Source organism: Pseudochaenichthys georgianus, chromosome 15 (assembly GCF_902827115.2).
Source record: "Pseudochaenichthys georgianus chromosome 15, fPseGeo1.2, whole genome shotgun sequence".
NCBI classification, from domain to species: domain Eukaryota; kingdom Metazoa; phylum Chordata; class Actinopteri; order Perciformes; family Channichthyidae; genus Pseudochaenichthys; species Pseudochaenichthys georgianus.
In genome coordinates, this window is record NC_047517.1 from 29,789,308 (window position 1) to 29,816,795 (window position 27,488).

The 27,488-nt window shown below is 40.2% G+C and overlaps 2 protein-coding genes across 28 annotated transcripts in view; both read left to right on the forward strand.

The window, feature by feature from the left end:
• Positions 1-3,762, forward strand: part of LOC117459610 (ankyrin-3-like) — a 131,909-nt gene extending 128,147 nt beyond the window's left edge. For all 27 annotated transcript variants that reach the window (XM_071205743.1, XM_071205744.1, XM_071205747.1 and 24 more), the window contains one exon: positions 1,734-3,762. The gene's annotated coding sequence lies outside the window, so the exon portion shown is untranslated. The remainder of the gene's footprint in view (positions 1-1,733) is intronic.
• Positions 3,763-4,677: 915 nt separating this feature from the next.
• LOC117459921 (coiled-coil domain-containing protein 6-like) lies at positions 4,678-27,093 on the forward strand. The gene is made up of 9 exons (XM_034101089.2): positions 4,678-4,986; positions 5,990-6,139; positions 7,956-8,084; positions 8,647-8,750; positions 12,430-12,590; positions 14,235-14,391; positions 18,222-18,322; positions 20,221-20,342; positions 25,893-27,093. The coding sequence occupies exons 1-9, from the start codon at positions 4,732-4,734 to the stop codon at positions 26,085-26,087; spliced, it is 1,374 nt and encodes a 457-aa protein (XP_033956980.1). The 5' UTR covers positions 4,678-4,731; the 3' UTR covers positions 26,088-27,093.
• The last annotated feature ends 395 nt before the right edge of the window (positions 27,094-27,488 follow it).

Below are 27,488 nucleotides of genomic sequence, written 5' to 3' on the forward strand. Positions count from 1 at the left end.
AGAAAGATTACACAGTAGTAAGCTTTCTCTTGTTAGTTGTTTTTTTGTTGTAACTTTTATATAACAAATAGTACTGAGACATAACGTCACACATATGAAACACAAATCTACCACAGATGAATTAATTCATTATAAGAATTATTCTGGAAAATAAAAAACAGATTAACAAACAAATAATGGCAAAAATATAACAAAAAAATAAGTAGTTAAATCAATAATATTAACAGGAATAAATCAATTGATTAAATGAAGAGAGAATTTTATATATACTGTATAAACTACTAAAGAGGACGGGGTCTGTCAACAATCTTTAAAAGTGAATAGGCTGATGTTGTGACTCCTAGCTTCTCTGAGAGAGGAAGTGGGATATAAATGTTTTCCAAACCAACATAAACTTATCTCGCTTCCCTCAAATCCATCCCTCAAAATCAATTTCTGATGTCACATATGGTTTTAATTTGAGAAGAGGGTTGTTGGATTTTCCATTTGAGATAATTAGTCTAGCTCTAAGAGTAGGGAAGGCAAAGGAACTCGTAGGAAGACTTTAGTGTTTTTTGGTGAAGAGGCTAAAAAGTGCATTGATCAGGCGTTCACATGTGTGTTTATTAAACCAGATACAATGTGTTAAATGTGAACTGAAGATGTGCTGATACTTCTTTTTTAACTTTAGACAGATTCTAGCTTGCTGCTTCCCTATTTGTATGCTAAGCTAATCTCCTCCTGGCACCAGCACTATGCCTAATTCACTTACAGTACATGAGAGAAAACCAAAATGTCCAACCCTTCCATTAATGTCCCCTTCCCCTGATACCTGCTCTGTCTCTCTGACACACAGACTCGGTGCTGGCTGACGTCTGAGCTGGTTATCACTAAGCAACATGTCTGATTGTGTGTGAATAGGGAACAGGGCTGACAAGCGGCACACACCTCAACAATATAAAGCCCCCCTGATACCCTCCATGCTTGTTGTTGTCCACTAAATCCCCCACTCACAGTGGCACAGTAGCATCCAGAAAGAATTTATTATCCCACTGGCCAGACTGTTAATCCCCACTGCTGTTCAGCCTTGTGTTGTGTTTGCAGTGAATCACTCCATCTGTACAATACTGACTTACAAATTATGTGGCCCTACTGGGAGGCCTGGAAAAATAGTTTCTATGGTAACGGAGGTCACCATAACAACCCACGGACCATCAGGTCTTGTTAACATGTTGACATGTTGTCATACAATGGACTAGGAGATCGTGACTGTGATTTTCAAAAGTAGAAAAAAATGATTTTGTGAGAGAATGATTACAACTGTTGAAATTAATGTAATATCTATATAAAGATAACATTTCCCTTAAAAATAATTTACATTTGTAGACATTATTGAATCTAAGTTTGCGATTTGTATTGAATTCAAGCAATTGGTCTTGTGTTTTAAATAAAACTAATGACTTTACTTAAGAAGGGGCTTTAAATATTCCCAATTCTTTGTTTGCCTCTTCCTGCACTGTTTGTTATCTGTTATGTTTGTATATTGGTATATTTTTTTTAATTGTGCAAACCATAAAGAAGAGATACATATACAAGAAATGGATAAATGTCTCTAAGTCAGACTGTTAAAACAAGTGAAGACATAACATATATGGCATTCAGTTTTATTCCTGTAAAAACAATTGGATTGTAATCTATACATTTATATCTTTAATTATGCTTCAATATGTAATGTACTTTTTTGTGTCTTCCAGGTGTGCAGGAACTAAGTTAGGTGTTTCCTGGAAATACGTTTTCCGAGGGCTCGAGGCTCCGGTGTGAGGACTTCAGGGTCCAGTCTGCAACTTTCTGCTTCAAACAAACGGTTTTCACGCGAGAGGAGTCGACCCTTCTGACTTACGCATTAGCATGACAAACTCACTACCTGTCAACGAAAGCACCGGAGGTTCTCACTCTTAGCTGTGGTGGACCCGTGGACAATGATTCTGCTTCCTGTTTTGTGTGAAACAATATGTGCCATTGGTCCACTGTTGTTGTGAGAGCTTTTTTAGAGGAGTATCGTTTGTTGTGAAAACGATAAAAGACTCCCATTACTGACAACCACACAGGTGACACTGTGACCAAAGATGGCACAAGAGCTCAGTCCACACGGTGGGTGGAAAGAATGAAGTAGACACAATAACACACAAAAAAAATCCAATGGGACAATTCTGATCCAACTTCAACACTCGCCTTATAGTTTTTTCTTGAACCCATTGTTGTCAGGATGTAAATTGTTTGGGGATTTTTTTTCTTCCTTTTTAAAACTTAAACTAACACAAGAGCTTTTTTCTGTATATAAAATTACAATGTGTAAAATTCTTTAAAAAACGGTAAGGTTGAGGACACACGGAGGAGAGTAACCTTTTCAAGTGCTTTCAAACTTTATTGAAACAGTTCCACTTTTAAAGATTTGAGTGTAACTTCACAGGTTCTTGTATAATTACTTATTAGAGCAGGTATAATGTTTGTACATGAAAAAAAACTGGTTTGATTTTAACTGAGGACATTTCCAGAAAATCGAATTTCAGTAATTCCCAAAGTGGGAATGGATCTAATCCAACAAAAAGCCTTTCAGAGTACTCATATTTTCATGCATGCTGTTCACATTATTTTAAGTACAATTGTTTTTGTTGCAAACACTGTATTCAAATTACAAATAAAACCCTTTATCTGTGTTCACATATAGCCCTAACATGTCACCAATTTTATATTTTAAATTGAAAAAGGATACCATTTAAACATTTATCACGTCGGGATGAGGATGAAAAAAGTTCTATAGCTTATTGAGGGTGTGATGTCTTGTCTGTCTATGTGAAACGGAGGGCAGCTTCTGCTACGAGAACGAAATAATCTGAATGTAAATGCTGGTAGGCTGGCTCGCTGTAAAATTATAACTGTATTGTGCGTAATGGCTATAAGGTGTAGGAGTCTCTGTACACTGTTAGACTGTTTGTAATCATTTTAGCAGTGTGTCAATTTGGTTTTCTTATGACTGCTGTGGTATTAAAGGAAAACTGGGGCATTTCATTTTTGGATTTCTTTTGTTGAAGTATTTCCTTATTTAAAACCTACTCACATTAAGGTCACATAAAGACATTATTTGATTGTAGCTCTTAATAGCATATTGTATGACAAAAACACTGGATGGTCAAAAACAGTTATTTAAGCATTAAATAAATTGTGTTAAACTCTGAAACTGTGTGATCTTTTTAGGCTTGAGAGTCTGTATATGCAGTGTCGAATAGAAATGTTTTCACTAGCTCATCAGATTTTATTTTACTTTACATAAGAAATTACCTTTGTATTGGTTTTCATTAGATGCCCATGTAGTTCAAGTGTGGTGTTCTACTGGTGCGATGGCTCAGTATGCCGATATCTATGCTGTGGACAAGGAAACTATGTAACTTTTTTTGGGGAGGGGCGGGGGTTGTAAAGGAAGTCAGTTAAGGCGCTGTCCCACATCCCCTTATACTATGTCAATCAGGGGGTAGAGGATCCTTTGATATGGCTGAACTGTCAATTTTGTTTGATATGTGTTTTCACCTGAGCAGATTTTTTGATGTACAATTCTTACTAACAGAGTGAAGCCATTGCAATGTAACTATTCTAGCACTTTGGTTATTCAAGGTCTTTTAGAGACTATAGCCGCAATGATGCCACCACAAATGTTTCAGACGTCTTTACAAAAATGAACCTAAAAAATTCAAAAAAAAATAAAAATGCATTGATTTCGCAATACAATTGTTTCTGTTCTTGTCTTGAGTACTTTTTCATTCAACCACAGTCATGTGACTTGAGCATAAATATCCAGGGTTGTTTGTCTCTACTGCCTTGTGCGATCAGGAAACAAACGTTCCCTGTGAGGATATTGCTCATTTATGTTGAATAATGTAACTTATGGAATGCATTTATATAGCCCAAGGACACTTTGACGTGTGGACAGGAGGAATAAGGGATGCAATTGCTCTTCCAACAATGCAATATAAATATATATAAGACATAAAACAGATGTAATAATAAAAGTGCTAGAAGAAAGGCTAGAAAGTGTGCAAGACTATACTGCAGGACCAATGACTTAACTATTAGGTTAAGTCAAGCATGCGACAATAAACCAATTATAACCAGAGTTGGGAAGTAACTAAAAACATTTACTCCAGTATTATACTTAAGTTCAATTTTGAGATACTTGTACTTTACTTGAGTATTTAAATGTTATGCTACGTACTTCTACTCCACCAAAATTCACATGTAAAAAAAAAGGACTTTAGTTATACTTGGGGGTAAATTCACAAGCTACCCAGCAGCATACAGAGTTATTCAAATTAGCTGCACCAGCTTTGATAAACACATTATTGCATCAATATGGAATGGAGGGAAAATGCATAATAAGTACTTTCCCTTTTGGTATACATCAAAGTATATTTTTATGCTTATACTTTTGTACTTTTACTTGAGTAACATTTTGAATGCAGGACTTTTACTTTTAACAGAGTATTCCTACACTCTGGTACTAGTACAATATCTGAGTACTTCTCCCACCTCTGGATAAAACAGTATGTATAGGGTTCAGGTGAATGTGTCACTGATGCATCATGCGGTACTGGAGACTTCCTGCTGGTGGCGCTATGCCCACAGGAGTGAGCAAGGTCACACGGTGTACCATTCTGCTGTCTGCTGCTCGACGCTGCAGCTGCTCTCTGTCGCACAGCCATGGCCGACAGCGCAAGCGAGAGCGACACCGACGGAGCGGGGAGCAGCTCGGCCACCCCGATGTCCTCCTCCGCCTCCAATTCGGGGAAACCGAGCATAGTCATTTCACAGTTTCGTCTGGAGGAGCTAACGAACCGCCTGGCCTCCTTACAACAGGAGAATAAAGTTCTTAAAATTGAGCTGGAGACGTTCAAACTCAAGTGCAAAGCCCTGCAGGAGGAGAATCGGGACCTCCGCAAAGCTAGCGTCACTATTGTGAGTAACGTTAGCTAGCAATATAGCTTAGCTAGCTGGAGGCTATCCACTTATTCTGTTGCATTTGTCAGTGAGTTGGCGATGGTTAGTGCTGTTCGTTTATCGCTAAATAGTCACACATGTGTTGTGTTACATGGACATGTTATCTGCATTTGATCATAACACGCTGTTGTTGTGCTAGCTCTGCTAACGTTAGCTAGTTGGGTATGATGCTAATTTAGCCAACGGGCTAACGTGTGCTAGATGCTTAGGCAGCTACTTTGCTTTGTTTTGTTTTTCACATCCTGGTAGGCTCAACGGGCACCTTAAAATGCGGTAAACAATAGGGTAGGCTCCTCACAAGTTAGCTAATGTTAGCTAACGTTATCTGGTCAGCTGTAACTCACTGCTAGACATTGCCACCACGTTATGTCCAGCCAGGATACGCTAACCTGGTGAAACTAAATAGCCCAACGGCAGCAGTGGCATGGACTGATGCGTCATGTCTTCAAGCTCGGTTAATCAGCTTCATAAAAATGTGTAATCGATCTGTGGGATAGATGGGAAGTATGTAGGCCAAACTTAGCGAGCTAGTTGGATGCCAGGCTCATATGATGGCCAGTCAGCCTCAGACAGCACCCTGTCCAGCCTCTGTAAATGTGAGGCTTTCAATTGTCTTTGTCATTGTTGTTGAACAACTGACACATTCTACCGGCTTGCAAAAAACAGAGAGAGAATATGAGAGTGGTGCTAACAAGGACAGGCTTATCATCACACTGTAATGCTAGCTGTTGTAACTGCCCAACACATTTCCTTAGTGCATCCATCTTTCACTCAGTCATTCACCCATTACTGCAATACCACTCATTAGGGGAAATTCTGCTTCCTCTTTGGCTGGCACACTTCCCTGCAGCAGCTTGGTCTCGATTTAATCAAAAATCAAATGTGAAAATCAAACGGTGTGATGTGCAAGATCTAAAATGCTACTTTGCTCATTTTTGTCTCATTTGTTTCTGTCCTGCAGCAAGCAAGAGCAGAGCAGGAGGAAGAATTTATCAGCAACACCTTGTTCAAGAAGATCCAGGCCCTCCAGAAGGAGAAGGAGACCTTGGCCGTCAACTATGAAAAGGAGGAGGAATTTCTTACCAACGAACTGTCAAGGAAACTCATGAATGTGAGTAATGGGAGCAGGATAGGATAAGAACAGTTTTAATACGCTTGATGTATTTCTTCATACCAGGCACCATTGAGAGTATTCTAACATCAGTTTATCCTTTCACCCTTCATGAAAATATCACTGTGATACAGAGAGACATTTTCTAAATGTTCATTATGCAAAGTGTTTGCCTGCAGGATGGTCAAGCGGGTTAAGCTTGCTCGTTCGGTCTCTGTGTGTGCACACACAACTCCATGCATTATCATCATCTTGCCTGAAGCCTTTAACGGCTCAACATGACTTCACTGCGGCTGCTAGCTACTCTAAAGGACTCAAATGACTCACCCCCTGTCTGTCAGATGTCTGGTTCAGTCCGTTTCCCACATCTTATTTTCCCAAATGCAGAGTGCACAGCATGAACACTCATGTGTTCACACCTTTAATGGCTAGCTGTAGGCTGACTAATGGTTTGTTGATGTGTAAAGAATTGAGTCTTGAATGGGCACACAGATGCCTCAGCAGCCCTGCTTAGGGTCATACAGATGGACATGTTTTGGATGTTGTTGTCTTGCCTCCTTACTTAACATGAAACAGACCTGTAGAGTTGGTGCTGACAAATTGGCCGTTAGTGTGTGTATATTCCTTTATATTCAGTACACATCTATGTGTATGTCTGTGAAGGTAGAGGGCAAATGTAGTCCTTTGTTTCACTTGGTTTTGTGTAAATGGTCCTGTGCAGAAGCACTTTTTGTAAACAACTTGGTGTGACCTTTTTTTCTGAGCCATTGCTTTTGATGGTGGATTTTTCTGCTTTTAGTCATCTAAATTGGTGTTATTCTAATTGATGCCAATAGACCTCAGCAGGTATTTGAAGAAGTGCACACTTTTATCCTACTTTATGACCCATACGCTGTCCCTTTAGTTTAAAATGTAAATATAGGTTTGTCTTTTTATAGAGGAAGCTGATATAAATAAAAGATGCCATAATAAAGGGGAAACCGTCACACTGCTACTGTTGTGGTGTTGCTTACAAACAGCCTCTGGATGAAGGACAGATGGCCCAAGTGAGATAACATATCTCTGCAAGGTGTCCTCTCCATAGGCTGAAGAAGAACTGATATACTTGGCAGTAATTGCCACTCAACACACAGTACAGTAGGGTGGAGGCTTTATAAACAGTCACTGGCAGTTGTACTAACTGAAAGGAGGCACGTTATTAAAACAATTCCTATAATTGTTGGTATGTCAATTGGAAGCAAAATGGCTGCACTGGGTGGGGCAAAACTTGGTGGTTTGCAGGATACTGCGGGGCACTCGACAGTAAGATTGCATTCATTATAAGTTTATACAAACGGCCTTATTTTCAGGGGTTCTATTTGTTTCTGCATGCAGCATAATGGAAATGTTTTTTCCCCTTTCCAGCCATTTCCTATGAATGACTTTACATCCCTTTCCCTGTAATGAGTAATCGCTTATATAATTCATCACACAGCCATCCCGTTTTGAATCAGTGCTGAGCCGCACCCTTTCTTTGTATTGGTGGACTGCCAAAGGTGGTGGCTTTGGTTGCCAAATCATTAATTCACGCCGTTTACCCTCATGGAAAGTGTAACCATGAATCTGGTAGAATTGTTACATTGGCAATCTGTTTTGTTATACTCTAAATGTGAAGATATGACAACAGTGTTTGTTCGCTGTGGTCATGCATAGTTTTTATGTGACTCACCGTGAGTCTCTTCTTGTGCTCTCTCCCCTCTCCCTTCTTTCTCATCTCTCTGGTTTCATCCCTCTCCTCCTCCATTCCTCTGTCCATCCTCTCTTTTTCCTATCACAGCTCCAGCATGAGAAGGCAGAGTTGGAGCAGCACTTGGAGCAGGAGCAGGAGTTCCAGGTTAACAAGCTCATGAAAAAGATCAAAAAGATGGAGAATGAAACCATCTCAAAGCAGCTGACCCTGGAACAGGTATGCAAGAGGATTTCAGCATCCAGTGTGGAACAACATAACCCTGAATGTGTGTGGCCAGTTGAGATGCCAGGAATTCACCATCACCAACCCCTCCCACTTAATATTATCTAGAAAGAACACTGTGGTCTGTGGATGAGACAAACATATTCCGAGCATGTTTCCATGCTCTGATGATGGATGTTCTGTCGATTTTGATGCAAGCATTTATTATTGCTGCTCATTCATTAATGTATATATGCCGAACGATGCTTGTGTAATCACAATGTGCATTTTTCCCAAAAAGAGGTGTAGTTGAATGTGACTTAACTCCACCACAAAAAAACACTGATTAACAGCTTGTTTTACCTTTTTAGGACCACTTTATATCAGCAATTAGGAAATCATTATAGGCTACTCTGCATCACTGCGGCTCCATCACAAGATGTAGCTCGGTGAAAGATAAGCTTATCTGTACAGAGACCTTGCAGTGGTCTATTTGTGTGCAGTCCTGTGAATTCTTCTCAACGTCAAGGTCTTTCTATCTCTGAACGTCACTCTCCTCTCTCTTTTTATCCTCTAGCTGAGGCGGGAGATGATCGACCTTGAGAACACATTAGAGCAGGAACAAGAAGCCCTGGTAAACAGACTGTGGAAACGCATGGACAAGCTGGAGGCTGAGAAAAGGTGTGCATTGATCATATTATGCGATAACTAGGGGTGTAACGGTTCACAAACATTTCGCTTCGGTACGTACCTCGGTTTTTTGGTCTCGGTTCGGTACGTTTTCGGTACAGCAGACATTTTTTTCACAAAACAAAACATATATATATATATATATATATATATATATATTTTTTATTATTATTATGAAACTGTGAATAATGTATTCACTCAAATAAATACAAAATATAATAAAATGAACATTAAGGTGCAGCATTTCGATTAACTGAAATAATCTGTATTTGAATTTTACTGTACTAGTACTCACAAAACATAAACTATTAGTTTTGGGTTTTTAATTATTATTAAACTGAATATTCACTCAAATAAATACAAAATATAATAAAATGAACATTAAGGTGCAGCTTTTCGATGAACTGAAATAATCTGTATTTGAACTGTACTGTACTAGTACCTAAGCAGCCAGTTTGACATTATGACTTGCTTGTCATTGTATGTTCATGTGTTTCTAAAGAAAGATGTACTTGTCCACATTGCTTGTCGAAAGGGCAGATCTGCTGGCACTAACAATGTCTCCTGCTGTGGAGAAAACCCTCTCGCTAGGAACAGAGGTAGCCGATACAGCCACGTAGCGCTTTGCTAACATGGCAACATAAGGATATTTGGCGTTTGTAATAGCTTTGGCTCGGTCTGAACTTTCTGCGAGTGGTGGAGGCTAAATGCTAGCGGGAGTTGGGTTTGCACTTCAGTCTTTTTTATTTTGGTACCGGTGATATTCACGTTCGGGTGATGCCTTTTCAAGAGTGTGCAAGTTTGATGTATTGCCAGCCGCGTAACCAATGTTAGTTGAACAATGCCGACAAACAGCTTTGGTTCGGTCCACCTGTCTTTGTCAGTCATCCTTGTACGTAACTGCGAAACCAAAATGTTCCCAAACCGGAGACTTCAATGATGCTGGAGGATTTTCGAGCTCAACTTTATCTGCGTTCGACAGTTCCTCAAATTACTGACTACATTTGAACGCATCCCTGTGACCAGCTCTCATAGTATGCCTCTCATCCAATGAAATGACTTGCTCGCTCTATGACGCGTTGAACCGTGTACCGAACCGAATAATTTCGGTACGTGTACCGTTACACCCCTAGCGTTAACCATTTAAAAATCTTGCAGTTCTGGATTTAAAGCAACATCTTCTGGTTTCATCAGTGTATCATCTGCAGAGTTGGGTGTAACGCGTTACTGTAATAATATGACTTTTGTCGGTAACGGAGTAGTGTAACGCGTTTTTATAATTCAGTAATCACACTACAGTTACTAACATTGCCCCGACACGCGTTACTTCGTTACTTTTATAAAATCAGTCATAATCACACTGACAGACGAGGGGTTTCCGCCGCAGGTTTATATGTACGTTATCTGCGCGACTTGCACGTCCAAACCTCCACGTGCAGTGCTGCATAAACATGGCTGAGTCAGCGATAACTGTCGAGGGGTGGAGGTATGCCCATTATTTTTGAGTTCGTCCGAAGAATAGACAGGAATGTGACGGGGAGGTGCAAACTGTGTCCAGGTCAGAAGCTGTTATCCACTGCTGTAAACACCACGTCAAACCTCAACCAACACCTGCAAAGAACACATGCTAAGGTGAAGCTAATAGCTAAGGACCCCCGAACCCAGAGTGAGGATGTTGTGAGTGCGCCGCCGCCGACTCCGAAGCAGCAAAAATTAGAATTTGGAGGACCGGAAACCAAAGCAGAGATGGACAGACTTGTAGCATCCTTCATAGTAGAGGAAATGTTGCCCATTTGCAAAGTGGAATCACCATCGTTCAGAGATAGACTGCGCAAAATACAGATAGCAGGAGAAAGAGGACAGCCCTGGTCAGATAGGAAAACATTCAGGAGCTATCAGGATCAGTCTTATGCGACAATGGAAACTGAACTAAAGAGAACATTTGAAACTTTAGCAGTCTCCGTGATCTGCCTGTAGGGAGGGGCGGGCCGGACCAGCGAGTAAAGTAACAAGTTACTTTATATAGAGAGTAACAAAGTAGTGTAGTATATTACTTTTTTTAAATGTAATATATTACTTTTTTTTTTAGTAACGACCCCATCTCTGATCATCTGTTGATGATCTCATCTAGACATTGCCAAATAGTTTCAGCACTAGTTATAACTATTGAACCTGATGGGCTGGCTGGGGTGTATCTTTGTAAAATACCGCCATCAGTCGTAACTTTTCTTTTATTCGGGCTTTAATACGTCTAACATGTAGGAAACGTGAATATTGCCGGTTTGTCAATTTCTTTTTATGGTAAATCAAACCCAAAATAATGCTTTTGTGTAGATATACATAATATGTCTTGACCCATTTCTAACTGACATGCACACACACACACACACACACACACACACACACACACACACACACACACACACACACACACACACATTCACAGTCAATCCCTGCACGTCAGCAGAAACAAGTGACAATGGAAATGTACTAATGTTTGATTTACTGTAGCTTTGGGTTATTTGTACTTTTCAGTGTAAAGTTTGTAAAAGAGTGAATTAAGAAAGCTGGATAATTACCTCCCGAAGGGCCTCATTATTTATGTAATGTGTTAGTCCAGGGGTTTTCAAAGTGTGGGAAGGTGAGCCTCCCCTCAGAGAACATAAGAACAGCCGCGCCCCCCCTCCCAATTATTATTGCTATTATTATTATTATTGTTGCTATAATGCAGGGGTATTATTATCCAGTGGAACGTCCTTACCTACTGGCCCAGTTAAATCAAAGTGGTTACTTTGATTTAACTGGGCAGTGTCGTTTTACACACCGTCTTATTTGACTTTCTCAGGACTTAAAACTGTTTTTTGGGGGCAGACCCCCACAAAGAAAAAAATATATTTACACACGTAAGGTCATCATCTTAACAGTTTTTTATGCTCATTGAGTCATCCGTGAGCAGAGCATCAAGTTGGCATGCCTATAACAGCTGAATGCGGCGATTACCATCTTGATCAGCAAAACGCCTCACAAACTGATTAAGATCCAAAGCTTTAGTGCGTTTTGATTCAATGCTGAGTACAGCCAAACTTCACAGTCTCGCCTCTGTCATTGTAGACCGCAAATACCTCATTCCTTCCGTCTACTTGGGGTCCGAATGTGCCGTCCCGTTCAAATGAAATCGCCGCCGCCACATTTCCTCGCTCGCGCCAGGGCTGGGGGAGGGGTTACAAGGCGGCTCGCGTCTTGTGCTGCATTCACTTGCACATTAGGGATTTTCTTTCATAAATGTCCGATGAGCCACAACTTTTATTTCAAAACAAAGCTGACTTTTTCTGCCAGACGCTGTCTCCTCTTTCACTTTAGGTAACTTCACAACAAATCGATCCATGTTGCCGCTCGCATAAAATTAGCTGAAGTTAACCAGCTAGATTTCACTGTTTCTCTCGTAAAAAAAATTCTCACGCTGCGCCTCCCCTGAAGCTCTCTGGCGCCCCCCCCGGGGGAGGCACGCCTCAAATCAGAACCTTTAAATGCATCAAATGAGGAAGTGGTTCAAAAGAGTCTTGTATTTATCAGTTTCTATCCAAGCTAGGCGATTTCAATAGGTTTTATTTTTAAATTTTTCTGTTTACGAATCATAACAACGTGTGGTTTTTTTGGTTTTCTAAACTAGAATCCTTCAGGAGAAGTTGGACCAGCCGGTCTCTGCTCCTCCCTCCCCAAGAGACGTTTCCATGGAAATAGACTCGCCAGAGAACATGATGCGGCATATCCGTTTCCTGAAGAATGAGGTGGAGAGGCTTAAGAAAAGCCTGCGCACCACCGAGCTGCAGCGTAAGTGGCTTCTCAACTTGTCACATGATCCAAAGCAGTGCATGCTCTGAAGGGGCAGATGTCCTAAAGTGTTGATTTAAGGGCGTGATTGTAAAACCGATCCTCTGATAAACGATGAGGGGCCCATTCACCCTACACCAACGCAGGGGTTGTTTCCATAGACCAGAAAGAACAGGATACTCTGGCCTTATCTGAGGCGGTTTACATCCTAGTTACCTCCTTTATCATTCACTGGTCACATTACACACGGTGATACTTGGGGGTATATGAAGAAGTGGAACAGCAGAGCAAGCCTCCACTGAGACTTTCCAAAATATCTACCTTTTTTAAATGCTTAAAAAAACTATACATCATAAATCTACACATACTGTGTTTTTGTATCTGACAATGTTGCCAGCTAGTAAAATATGAAATGAGAAGAGACTCAACACCTGCAACACGTTGTTTTGTTAATGAATGCACTGGGAAGAAAGAGTTGTTTAAAACAAGTGCAGATAAGATACTTCAACGATATGGACCATCAAATATTCTCTATGATTTATTGCCTATTTTCTATAGCGTTTAAGACCCTGAAAGGTAACATTTCATACCGTTCTCAACAGGAACTTTACAAGGAAGATTCAGGATATGTGGTTCTTTAAGTTGATAAAATTGAATTGAGTGAACTGAAATGCAAAACGTCTGAATACATCCACTTACAACTCCTGCCTCCTGGATACATCCTGATGGGGTTTATGTTTTTAGGGAGCATACGTGACCTCTATTGACCTCTAGACTCGGAAACAGGCCACAATATCTAGTGATTTAGGCAAGAAAGAATCAGCATGGCTCTCCAACACCGCAGTCTGTTGCTTGTAACATTGCAATGAAATTATATCGTAGATATTTTGTTACCAATATGCTTCCATTTTTACTTTAACTGCTATTTTCCTAACCTTATACAAATGTAATACTGGGATATGTTTAACTTGATCTCTGAACGTCTGTAACAAAGTGTACTTGAACACACGCAATAACTCCACACTATTTCTTCTCAGTATCACTCCACATGAACATGTCTCTTCATCTCAAACCGTCCCATGTGCTTTAATATACTCCGTCCATTATTCTAAGTTAGTCATGGTTATTGCATTATCAACTGAGTTGGCACATTGAGATGTTTTACTGGTTCTACTGAAGCACATAGGGCGAAGACAATAGTCTCTCGCAGTTCAACAGCACAGCAGCAAACACTGTTAATGGTTATAAAGACACTTGATTGTTGTTGACAGTCAGACGTGTTTAGCTCTATATCTTATACTTAATAGCTTAATTTATGTATTTAAATCTCAACGCATGCTGGGAGTCTCTCAATTATTCAATCCTTTGTTGTTGCCAGTAGAGGGAGATGTGAGTCCACCCTTCAAAAGATGCTTTAGGAAATATGACATAGCTTACTTTATAAGCCAATGTGTTTGTATGTTGGGGTTTGTTATATGTGAACAGTTTTAGATTAAGGCCTTGATTGAGTGTTTTTTTTATTCACAAGTGCAACCACTTTGACATTTCACAAATTAATACAGCTTTTGTTAATGTTAAAATATAGTGGGCAGGATGTGACCTTGACAATATCGTAACTTTTATTTTCTGCGTTTCCCCCCACAGACACAGAGAAGCGTGCCCAGTACATCGAGGAGGAGCGACACATGAGGGAGGAGAACATCCGGCTGCAGAGAAAGCTTCAGAGAGAAATGGAGCGCCGGGAGGCTCTGTGCAGACAACTGTCGGAGAGTGAATCCAGTCTGGAGATGGACGATGAGAGGTACTCGGTCGGACACACAATTAGTCATTTAGTCAAAATATTTGAATGTCACATGTGTTTCAAGTGAGGTGGTGGAGGGATTATTTTTAGTAAATGTCATGGCTTGAATAGTGAAGTCATTTGGGCACCTGTTGCTGATTGGATGACAGACGTTTTAACCTGTGAGGGTATAAAGATGTAGGAACAATAGAGGGATAGATGCAAAAGATACCTCTTTTAATCCGTTAAGCTGAGAAACTAAATGTTTTGAATGTTTAGTGTTGCCATGCTGTTTTGATTCAGGTGCTAGCTGCCACAATTGCTTTAGAAATGAGTGTCGATACGAGAGGTGCAACAACTAATCGATGACCAAATTAGTTGCCAACTAATTCAGTCGTCGATTCGTTGGTGACGTCATCACGTGTGTTTTACGCGCCGTTAAGCTCCAACGTTATCGGTCTTTTTATCGGTACTGGAGACATTTAAAAAAAATATGTCATATGTATTATTGCTACATAAACATTATATCGCAGTCTTAGTGTCGCCAACTCGTTTCTAATATGCAAAAAGAGAAAAAAATGCATCAGACGAGATCTCTCTCCCCCGTCTGTGTGCGAGGGGGCGGGGCAGTTTACACACACACACGGATGCTACATGCAGCAACACACACACGGCTGCTACATGCATGCAACACACAGTGGGGATGGCGGAGAGAAGCGCTCAAAGGTGTGGTTAAATGTTCCCCGTCTTGAGGTGGACAATGCTCGTTGCCAATAGTGCAATAAGGGTTTAGCATGTAAGGGCGGTAACACGAGCAATTTGTCTAAACATTTAGCAAAAGTGCTCCACATCCAGACGGAGGAATGCACCGGGTTCCACTGTCTTTCTAGTAGCTCTGTAGCCCCATCCACGAGTAACGTTTCCACGTCAGCAACACACGGAGTTAACTCAATTATACAAACATGGGTTAATGATTAGAGGTAACTGAGTTATTTATTTTGTTAAAGTTTCAGCTATTCTGTTTACAGTTCTGTCATCACATTATTTAATACGATTTGTTAAAAAATTGTTGTTTCTTTTGATGTGAAATATTATTTATTTAATTTAAATTAAAAGCTATGTTAATTTTGATCACAATTTGTTTAGTTAATTTAATAATATATGTATCTTTGAATCAAGTATTCATCTTTATTGTCTTCATTGTTAGTTTCCACATGCCTAAAACAACCTCAAGCTAAATCTAAAAGTTGATGGCTAAATAAGAGCGCTTGAGAAATTGTGCAAGGCATAATAGTCAGAGTAGTCGATTAATCGTTTCTTTAATGGATAGATTAATCGATTATCAAATTAGTCGTTTGTTGCAGCCCTAGTCGATATGGGAAGACATCAAAATAATCAGCAGTGGTTGAGTTTTATTTTGCCAGGTCTTTGTTAGCTTGATGTAATTGAACTATCATGACAATCTAAGACAAAGTCTGCATTCATTCTTTGTGCTAACAGAGCACAGTTGGACTCTTATGTTTGATGGCTTTTCCTACTGGTAGTCATTACACTCAAAGCTCAGGCTCCCAGATGGTTCTCTGGTTCGTTGTGAAAACAGGACAGGACTGTGAGTTGGCTATGATGGCTCTAAGGCAGCGTTTCTCAAAGTGTGCGGCGCGCCCCACTGGTGGGGCGCAGAGATGTGATAGGTGGGTCACGAAATACAAAATAAAAATTTTTTTTAAAAAATATATATATATTATTATTTTTTTCACACTGGTGGAATATCAAAACAACGACCCGCCCGGGATGCAAAACGCATCAATGAAAGCGACCCTCTACCACACAAAACAACACCTGTAAATAACCCAATTTGTGTTCTTTGAAATTGAAAAGGATATTGCATTGTGTTTGTTACTTTCGTTGCAGTTGTATGTCTTAAGTGTAATTTGGTATGCTTTTATTTTAAAGGCGAGTTTACGCTGTTGATAGTTGTTGTTGCTATGGAAACAAGAAACGTTTCACAGCGGGCGGAACTTGTCATAAAGTCCGCGATAATAAAGCTCACCCATTTAGAGGGAAGATATGATTGGTCAATTCTTCTGTCATTTGACATTACTCTCTCGTTCAGTTACTATAGCTGGCCCTCTGTGAATTCATAGCTGGACGTCCAACAGCTCCTCTCTTCACAGACTCGCAGAGAGGAGATTCTTTCATTTAACCCTTCACATTCAAACAGAAACTGAATAGGCAGATTCAAAGGATTTATTTATTTGGAAATGTTATTTTAAATACAATTTAATCAAGTTAGTTTGGGAAAACTAATGACAAAATATTACTAAAAACATATTTTAAAATATATAGAAAGAAAAATATAATTTGTTTTAATGTTTTTAAATATTATTTTGTAGAATATCTTAGGCCCTCAGAGACAGGCTCGCCACTGCTAAAAATCTCTCATACACACATGTGAAACGCTCTCACAGACACACACACAACAGCGTTGCAGTCGGGAAGAAAAGCAATGTGGAGAGAGCAAGAGAGAGAGCACACCTTTATCTGTTTAATAAAGTTGTAAAAAATAGTAAAAGTAAGAAATCATTCTAATGTGTATTATAGGACAGTAAAAAGTTTAAAAGGGGAGGGATTAGTCAAATATGCATAAATAAAAAGAAAGAATGCTAACTAGGTAACATAAGATAAGAATAAACAAGTTTAAATGATTTGTTGTGATCATATTCTAAAGATGTTTGGATTATTGAAAAGTATACAGCTCCCTTTCATCTGAGTGTTGAGAGCTGTTTCCATAAATTCATGTTGGGCTCAAAGTAGGGCTGCTCGATTATGGCAAAAATCATAATCTCGATTATTTGGGTCAATAATTGATATCACGATTATTAAAAACGATTAACCATTTACTTTGAAAACATCAATTTATTGAAGAAAATAATTTGAAAAGTATGTTTTTAACAGTTGATTACCCTGAACTTTAAGTATAATTCAACTGAAAAACCTATTTAAATCGTTTTATTTCGATTATGTTGTTTTCATAACCGTTGCAAGCCAAAAATGGAATTCCGATTAGAATACGATTAATTGAGCAGCCCTAGCTCAAAGTGCACCAGATTGATGCATTTAACTTCAACATTTAAAAAAAAATCTTCCTGGGGGTGCATGCCCCCGGACCCTCGAGGATGTGACGTCTACCACCAAATAAAGCAGGTTAAAATAATTAAATTGCTACATGTTCTTTTTAGTAAACACTGAAAACGGGTCCCACAGACCCAAACAGCACACAAAGGTTAAAGGTAGCATATAATAATGTTAAAATGTGCTAAATATATACACTGCAAAAAAACAAAAAAGAGGAGTAAAAGTAGCTCACGACTTGTTTTATTTTTTGAAAGTAGCTCTCATCCTAAAAAAGGTTGGAGACCCCTGTTATAGAACGATACATTGGACAATTTTAAGCTTGGCCTACCATTTTATTGGAGCGATGAGGAACAGGTGGGGAATGAAAAGGCCCACCTGTTCAAAGTGGGGAATGACAGAAAAAGTTTGAGAACCACTGCTCTAAGGCATGATATGCGTCACAGGAACACCCAAACAATGCTCCTACCTTGGTATGAGATACTGTTACAAGTTTCAGTACTGTAAACATCGCATCGTTATCTTTTTATAGCAGTTTATTGCCTTTGCCCGGGTTCTTTTTTTAATTATGTCTAATGAGCTTTTATGATCCTTATAGTGATGTTCTTTCAGTAGCCATAAAGAACCTTTTCTACTTTCCATTTTAGTCATTGAAAGTTGTATTAATTGCAATCAGAAAATCTGAATTTTCATTGAATGACCTCATCTCCTCCTCTCAGGTACTTCAATGAGATGTCTGCACAGGGCTTGCGAGCGAGGACCGTGTCCAGTCCCATCCCCTACACCCCCTCCCCCAGCTCCAGCAGACCCATATCTCCTGGTAGGTCGTTGTAAGATGGCCACCTGAGGATATAAAGCTGTCGACAAGTAATTTATCGTCAAAGAGACTTGACAACACATCTATAAAAAGGAACTTTGATATCGGTCAATACTTTTGTTTCCAGAAAACAAACTTTGACATTGTACCAAAGCGTATTATTTAAGTCAGTCATATCTAGTGTCGAATCTCTTTCATTGATTACATTACATTGATACATTCCCAGACTGGATAACAGTGAAGTAAAATGGCTTAGCCTTTAGTGTCAGTCCCACTTCCTGTTTTCTTCATTAATACATCTGGCTGCACCTGTTGCCCACTGTTTCTTCAGGAATCAGGAGAGTCATGAAATGTCATCATGTCTGCTTGCCAAATTCCTTTATCTGAATTTAAGGTTCTCAATACAGAATGATCTCGGCGCTAAAGAGCTCACAATGGCACAAACGGCGTCTAACAGTTTTAACCTTAAGGGTAACCAGAGGGTGGGTGCTACACTTAAATAACAAGGCAGTGGTTCGGAAAGAGTTTATCAACCGTAATGGCCATATGAGCACAGTGAGGAGGGGCAGCCATTACCTGACTGAACACACACACTCGCATGCATTAACATGCTTGTGCGGGAGGCTCGGTTACACAAACAAAGCAAAGAGAAGCACAGGTGTCAACACACAAAGAGGCTCAGGTAGACATTACTCCATTATATCTTTTAAATGGCAAATCATTGTTTGCTGCTATCTCACTCCTCAAATATTTAATCGAGAACTTTTAAGATTATACAAGACAGTAATAGTCAGCTATTACATTTTTAGCGCAAAACCCAGCAACAAATTCAAAGCTTGAAGTGAATTGTGCTCCTGGTGTTGATATCATCAAAGTGAATGAGTTGTTGAAGCTGGCAAATAATGGCATTTTGTATATAATATAGTTCAATATATTGAATGACTGAGCATGTGCTCGAAGGAGGGAAATGACTGTCCAAATAAACAACGTAGAAAACATAATGAAGAAATGGCACGTCAAAATGTATATATTTGGCATTCATGGTGAAACAAAACTCCAATCTGCCATACTGCACTGGCCTTCAGGCAAATCCCTAGAGGTGTTGTTGTGTCCTAACACAAGGACATAACACATAGGGAGTTATTCCGTGTCCGCTCAATTGTGTTGGTGTGATTCAGCAGGATATCAGATTACAGCCTAAATGTTTGCACGGTGATAAAACGGATTACAGGTGGCTGAGCACTGCTGTTTCACCCTTCTGTCTGCCAGCTATAAAACGCATGGTTCCTGATGTCAGCTGTTGAATAAAGAATTAGCTGCAGTTCATTATAAACAACAGGGTTCCTACGGTCATTAAAAACCTGGAAAAGTCATGGAAATTCAAAATGTAAATTCCAGGCCCTAGAAAAGTTATGTAAAACAATATTTTCCCCAAAGTTTTGGAAACGTCATGGAAATGTAACCAAAGTTGCATCAAATATAATTTATATTTTATCTAATCGCCGAAATAGTAATACTATAATGATAATAAATACGGTATAGTAATGAAACGCAAAATGGCATTTAACTGACAAGGTATTTTGCTGGTGAGAGATTTGAGTTGCTTTAGCCTGTAGAAGCTAGTAAGCCTACTATTTGATTTGTTTTAGATTGGATCAACATGTTTCATATGCAGACCTTATTTTCCAGCTTACCATGTTAAAATATTTCAGTGGTACCACTGAGAAAGAGTAATCTTTTTGGTCATGGAAAATGAGGTAAAGGTCATGGAAAAGTCATTGAAAATCATTGGTGAAAAAGTGTATGAACCCTGAAACAACCAGAGTTTATAGTTAAATATACTGACGTGGAACAGTATGTGCTAGTTTCTCTTCATGTGTGTCTCCCTGTCTCTCTCACAGGTCTGTCATATGGCAGCCACACTGTGGGCTTCACTCCTCCGGCCACACTGTCCCGAGCCGCCATCTCCCACTACAACACCCCCGCCCTGCTCGTCCACGGGAGCTCCTCTCACGCCGTAGCGGTAAGTCTCACACACACACACACACACACACACACACACACACACACACACACACACACACACACACACACACACACACACACCAGGGCATGACATTAAGGATTTTGGGAGATGGCCCTGTGGGCCATCTAAGCTAATTTACAGATGGCCCTGAGTCCAATAGAGATGGCCCTGAAGAATGCGCGCGGACGAAATGACTCACGAAAGGTTTGGGGGACCTGCAGGTCTTAGATGCTGTCTGGTGCATTCTCTAGAATTATAAGATGAACCACCACAATATTGTATTGTACAATTTCAATTGTATTCTTAATTTCACTTCTTCTTGTTTGTGTTTGCTGATTCAACGACTCAGTGGCCCTCTGTCTGTCAGAGGGCCACTGACTGGGGTTGAAGATGGAACATTTTGAAGGGACACTCCCTTTCTGGAGATCTTGGAATCTTTTCTCCAGGTGCTTGATGAGCACATCTGCAAACACATACAAAATGTCAAATTATAATCCCTGTCTCTGGACCACCATAAAAAAATCATTTATATCATAACAAATGTGAAATTATATTCCTGTCTCTGGACCACCATAAAAAAATTATCTATTAAAACATGTTATGCCCATATTTACTTATGAAGAAAATATTTACTTTTGAAGAAAAAATATTGAATATTTACTTTGAAGAAAATATTATTGGGCACATACCTATCACTTTGATTCTCTTTTTTCGGGGGGGGGGGCTGCAGCTCAGTCTTTCTCTTCTTTCCAGGTTGTTCACCTTGCTTTGGTGGACTAAGAAACATTGTAATACACTCTGACTTTAAATTATTTGATCATTATGTATTCAGCATCAGAATCCGTAACAAACTGAAATTCCCGCGAAAATGTGGTTGCATTCGATTCATTGTCCGGGTAGTATTCAGTTGCGCCACTTATGTGACAGACAAGAATAGTCAACTCTAATGTCTAACACTTAATGTGGAGAAAGAGATGTCCTGTATGGGTTGATTGTGCGTTGATCTGTTGGTAATGCCTCGGGGTTCCGGTGGGCATGTAAACAAATGTATAATGCTGCGCTATACTTTGTGGCCTCACCCAGTTGCATAGCGACACTTATTGTTTAGGTGTCTTTTAATAAGCAGGTAGTCATATCATTAGCTAGAACTAGCTGGATCTGATCGATATGGACATAAACGCGAGTGAAGTCTAATCTGACGGGAGAAAGAGATCACCTGCTGCTGACGAGTCGACACGCAGCTCTGCATAATCACATGCAGCGGGTGAGCGGAACAAAACACACACTTCAGGTTAGAATATCACACGTAGCTATTTTAATTACTTCTCAAACTACCTAAACTAGTTATAGATGTGTTTAGTTTTACTGTCGGGTCACTCATTACTGGATCCGCGAGCTGCATGAACGAGAGAGAACGAACTGTCAACCGGGGGGGGGTGAAGAGCACGGTCGTGAACTGTCAATGGGGGGGGGGGGGCACAGTCGTGAACCGTCAACGGGGGGCGGGGCGCACGCATGTGAACTGTTAGCGCCGTGTTATGCATGCCCACTGCACCTCGCGGGAGTGCGCACAGCGTAAAGCCAAAACTCAGACATTTCAATGATTTGTACGGCAAAGTTGGGTTTGGAAACGGTATCATTTCCTTTTTGGCAGGCATGCTTAACACCGGAGCCTCGCTGCGGGGAAACTTTGGCGCTGTTCCGAGTTTGTTCTAATCCGTCAAAATGACGGACTGCTTTCAGATTTTTCCGTCATTGTTAAAAAAAATCCGTCATAGGCGGAAAATATTCGGTTAACGCGACCTCTGGCTTTGACCTTGTGGTTGTGGCGAAAAATTATTTATAAAGAAGAGCTGCCATGATTATGGGTTTAGTTGAGGAGACTTTTGAAGATGAGACTTTTGAAGATGAGAATAGGTGCACTCATCCAAGAATTAATGCAATACAGTTATAATATAATACAAAGTCACATTGCAGTACTAAAACTGAAGACATACTGTGTTTGCAGGTTGTCGGGGTCAGCCACATCTAGAATTGTGGTCAATTCGGTGGACGCTCAGGACTTTAACTTGCAATTTGTGTCTTTACAAAAAGCCTCCTCAAATGCACTTCAGCCCACTGGTTAGGTAGCAGTAGGGACAATGCCAAACAACACCATGCTGAGTGAGCATACACAACTTTCACAAACATCCATCTATCAGCTGTGTGGGATGTTTTTGTGCTTGGTTCCCATGCATGGCACAATTTCTATATAATTTCAATATAAAAATGAGCCCCGTGAACTGAGTTTTAAACTGAAGCATATCTGCTCATAGTCCGGTAATTACCTGCTAACGGAAACTCTGCTACACAACTATTATTATTATTATTGAAATATGACCGGTAAGTTTCAAATTAGTCCGGTAAAATAAATTCTGCCCGGACATTTGACCGGCGAGAAAAAATCCTAGCGGAAACCCTGCTTCACATGTAGGCCTACTGAGTTCTGAACTTGCCATTTCGATCTAGAAAGGCCTTTGATTTAATTAAACACAATATAGGCACTCCACTATGCTGTTGTAGTATTTACTGTATCTGAAGCTCTTAATATGATTGCTCATATTTCAAGCCATCTTTTTCCCGGCCCCTTGCTTTGGATCATTTTCATCAACCGGCCCCCATTCCAAACTAATTGAATAGCCCTGGCATCTGGTTTACATTCAAAACATGATGGTATATTTATGAACAGGCAGCTGTTTGATCAAGTCACTGATTTAATAATACTAGGGATGCTCCGATCGCCAATTTCGGGGCTGATCGCCGGAATCAGTATCAGCCGATACCGATTCCGATCGAGTGGGCGGGGCCTAAATGGAAGTTTTAAACATCACTTTAAATCTTCCATTTAAAGTGATGTTTAAAACTCAGTTAATGGGGCTCATTCACTGGCGCTTCCACAAACAACAATCAACTTAATTATTACATTCAAATGATGAACATTATTCAAGTTTACATTCACTTTGGATAATAACACGGGAGAATGAGCGGAAGCGCTCTCTTTTCCTCTCTCCCTCTCTCTCTCCCCCTCTCTCTCCTGACAGCCTGTCAGTATCTCATGCAGCTCACTGATCCAGTAATGAGTGACCCGACAGTGAAGAATAAATATATTTATAATAACTATTAGGTCAGCTTGTTCCAGAGGTAGATAAAATAGCTAAGTGTGTTAGGTCTAACTCTTGTGTTTCGCTCCGCTCACCGGTCCAGCGGGCGGAGCTGCAGGATGTCTGCTTCACACACGTTGCATACCGCTATTTTACTGTCTTTTTCGGACACCTTAAAATAATGCCAGACCGGTGAAGCCATTTTGGCGAGCTTGTTTTGCCGCACACAGAGAAAAGTGTCATGTATTTTAAGTCATGCGATCGGCTCTCGCGATCGGCATGTTTAGAGAGCACCGATCGATCGGTAGAGAGTGAGTATCGGCCGATCTCGATCGGTGAGCGATCGATCGGAGCATCCCTAAATAATACTATGTTATGCTCTAATCCCTTTCTATGGAGCCAATCCAGCCCAAACGTAGACCTTTGTTCCCACTGGTCTGTGAAGTGTTGTTCCTCCATCTCATGTTTTCTGCCTCTCGGGTATTTTACATCTATCCATGTTCTCTTGGTGCATGTGGATGGTACAGACCACATCTCTCCCATCACCCCTCAGCCCACCCAGGACCATGACAAGGGAATAATTCAATCGTGGAGAACTGAACCTCAGACAGATTACATTTTTCTCTGAACCCTTTCTTCTCTATCCATTCCTCTGCCTGGAATTACAGTTGTCGGTACATGACTAATAGCTCAGCTTTTTCCTCTCTCAGTAGTTTCTATTCCTGAAACAGTTTAGCTGCTGAGACGGCCTTTATTTACTTTATAGTTATCCAGCCCAATTGTCTTGTTGATTGTATCCATTCGTTTTTTCCATCTTTGCCACACAAGTTTTAAATGCTGTAGTTTCAAGATTTAAAAACGTTATTGTCTCGTTATGGCAATGGAAATCTCCTCCAACAATACAACATAAATATATATATAAGAGATGAAACAATAAAACACATTTAAAAGACAATGAAAATAGTCAGGGCCATCCCTGGCCAACATGAGGCCCCACGCAAAGTTATATGATGAGGCCCCACGCAGTCTGCATGATCGGCCTGTAGGGAGGGACGGCCCTGAAAATAGTGCAAGAAGAAACAAAGTAGAAATAAAATAGTGCAAGATTTTGTTGTAAGACCAATGTGCAGGTAATGAAGAATCAATGTAAACTAGATACATGTCAAATGCAATAAGCTAAATTTTGCAGAGAATGTTGTCAGTGAGCAACAGTGTTGTGCTAGTTACTGAAAACCAGTAACTAGTTACCATTACTAGTTACTTCATTTCAAAAGTAACTCAGTTACTTTACTGATTACTTACACCAAAAAGTAATGCGTTACTGTGAAAAGTAACGTTTTAGTTACTTAAAAAAGGGCTCCCATTAATGCCCTTATAGCCTTCATTTCAGTACTGTTATTGCATTGGAGAATAATACAATCTGTTGATCAACTTGACATGCATTATATGCAATCTGGATAGCATCGATATTAGCTGGCTTTACATTTTTGTATATTCTTTCTCCAGGTAGTTGGAAAAAGTGTTCCGTCCCATATACCGTGTGCCGCCCGGACATGCTATCATGCTAACTAGCTCCCTGAAAGCGGGTGACTCCACTGTAGCAATAGCCTGCATGTGTTCTACAACATACCGTGCAATGGCTTTATCGACTTTTCCCTGGCTAGCAGTCCCTTGGTTAAAATCCAGCCGCTGTTGCTTAGGTGCAGGTGGAGGAGGAGTGGCGTTGGATGAGTCTGGGTCTGTGCCGGTCTTAGCTACTAGCTTTGTCCCAGCATGTTGTTTTTGCAGATGTTTTAAGAGATTTGAATTACTGGTTTGGGCAGTAGATAGGATCTTTGACCTGCCAGGACACAACTTACATTTAACAGAAACTTTCTTTTCTTTGTGCTCGACAAAAGTGAAATAGTGAGAATATCTCCAGGTGGAGAAACTAGACTTGAGCTCCGCCGCCGCCATGATAGTCTTGTTAGTAAACAACACAAACACGCCCACAGCCCGTCTCCGTATGTGACACAGGAAGTATCTAAGTACATTTACTCAAGTACTGTACTTAAGTACAGTTCTCATCTCTGTTCGCCTGGCTGTTGACTATATAAAAAAACTAACGGAGTAACGCACCATGTAGTAACGGTAACTGAGTTACTGAATTTAAAAAGTAATGCGTTAGAGTACTAGTTACTGCCAAAAATAACGTTACTTTGTAACGCGTTAGTCCCAACATTGGTGAGCAAGTTGATGCAGGAGTCTATATAAATGTACATAGAATAGGAAAAACTGAAACAAATTTCAAATTAAACAAGGTACAGTGAAATAGTATACTGTTTATTGTAGTAATGTTATAAATGTATTATACAAGATAAAGCACATTCATTTAAGTATTCAAAAATGTTCTCTCTCTCTCCAACAGAGGCCCTCTCCAAGAAGAAGCAACAGCCCCGACAAATTCAAACGTCCAACGCCCCCCCCCTCCCCCAACACGCACTCGGGGGCCCAGCAGGCTCAGCCCCAGCTCCCGCCCCCGGCTCAGCCCATGGTCCAGTCCATGTCCTCCCCGGCAGCGATGTCGCAGCACGCAGCACAGCAGCCTCCCTCCCAGCCTTAATGCAACACACGGTTTCTTTCCACTGAATGCCACGACGCTACCGCAAAAGCAGCTTCTATCATTACCAGCTCTGGAAGTCAAGTTTCTTACTCTCTACCAACTCCATAAAACAAGCCGCTTCAAAAGTTTTAGAGGGGAAACAAGTTGGCGGCTCACGCTCGGTGAAGCTAGCCACCTGCCAAATCCACACGTGGCGTCACTTAACTACTCTTAAAAAGGAATGGATGGACTGAAAAATAATCGCTTCTGGGATTTGTAGGCCAATTATTTGTTCCACCTTATGTCTTGTACATGATGTTTTTTTTTTTTCATTTGCTTGGGACTTTAGCTGGTTGGAATTGATGTTGTGGCGCTTCTAAGATAGCACAAACAGCACATAAAGTACGTTTTATGGTTGTGTTTACCGATATGTTGGATGTTTGGATCAATGGATGTATGGAAAGAGAAATGGACAAACTGATAGATGGATGTGGTCGGTTCTTTTCATGCCTATAATATGACACTTGATTGCAGTTATGTACTCCAGCTCACCCCAGCCCCTCTGTCTCTGCAGCAGTGTCCTCACCCCGGCCCCGAGCTGAACGGCTTTAATTTGGTTTAACGGTGACATAGAGGAATGCTTGGAGTTTCTCCGTTATTGGGCATTCATCAAACCAATGTTGTTTTAGTTTCTGAAAGCATTCAAAACTGCTGCTCTTCAGTTAAAAAAATAAAATAAAAACAGTAAAATGGACACTGGTACATCAACCACAGATAAATGTCGCCTTCAAAGGTGTTTAAAAATGTAGTCTGAGGTGTTACAACATAGTCATGTACTCAGTCTCTCTCTCTTTCTCTCTCTCTGGTGTGTTTCTGAAAGCTTCTATCATCCTTTTGGATATTCCTCATCAGAAAAAGGAAAAAAAAAAATAACGCTCTTTACACTAAATATACTGCTACAACATTCTAAATGAATGGTACTGTTGAACAACATTTCTATGTATGATTAAAGCTCTTGAGATGATGACCTCTGTCTTGTTGTCAGTTGTTTTAATAGCATTGTGCGGGTTAAGATTCACATTTTTAGTCTCTTTATCCTGCCAAACCCCAACAGTAATTCAAAGGGAAAATGTTTGTGCCTTTTTTAAATAAATCTGCACCATCAAAGCTCACCCAGGCATAATGGGAGAACTATGCGTTTCTCACATTACACAGACGCCTCGGGCTTCTCTACACTTCACCACTGGTAAGATTCAATGTTTTATTATTATCATGACTCAGTTTACTGCTGGGGTTTTTGACAATGCACTGTCTGAATTATTTATACAGGTGTTGTTGTTTTGAATGTCTTTAGTGTCCAAACCTGTTGTGCAAGAGTGTGGCCTCAGTAAAACCACCATTATTTTGTAAATCATCATTGTC

What these genes read in the sequence shown, in the direction of transcription:
- LOC117459921 (XM_034101089.2), top strand. Translation starts at nt 4,732, where the DNA reads ATGGCCGACAGCGCAAGCGAGAGCGACACCGACGGAGCGGGGAGCAGC. An exon ending in GCAAAGCTAGCGTCACTATT is followed by an intron (nt 4,987 to 5,989) that starts GTGAGTAACGTT and finishes TCTGTCCTGCAG; the next exon opens with CAAGCAAGAGCAGAGCAGGA. An exon ending in CAGCAGACCCATATCTCCTG is followed by an intron (nt 18,323 to 20,220) that starts GTAGGTCGTTGT and finishes TCTCTCTCACAG; the next exon opens with GTCTGTCATATGGCAGCCAC.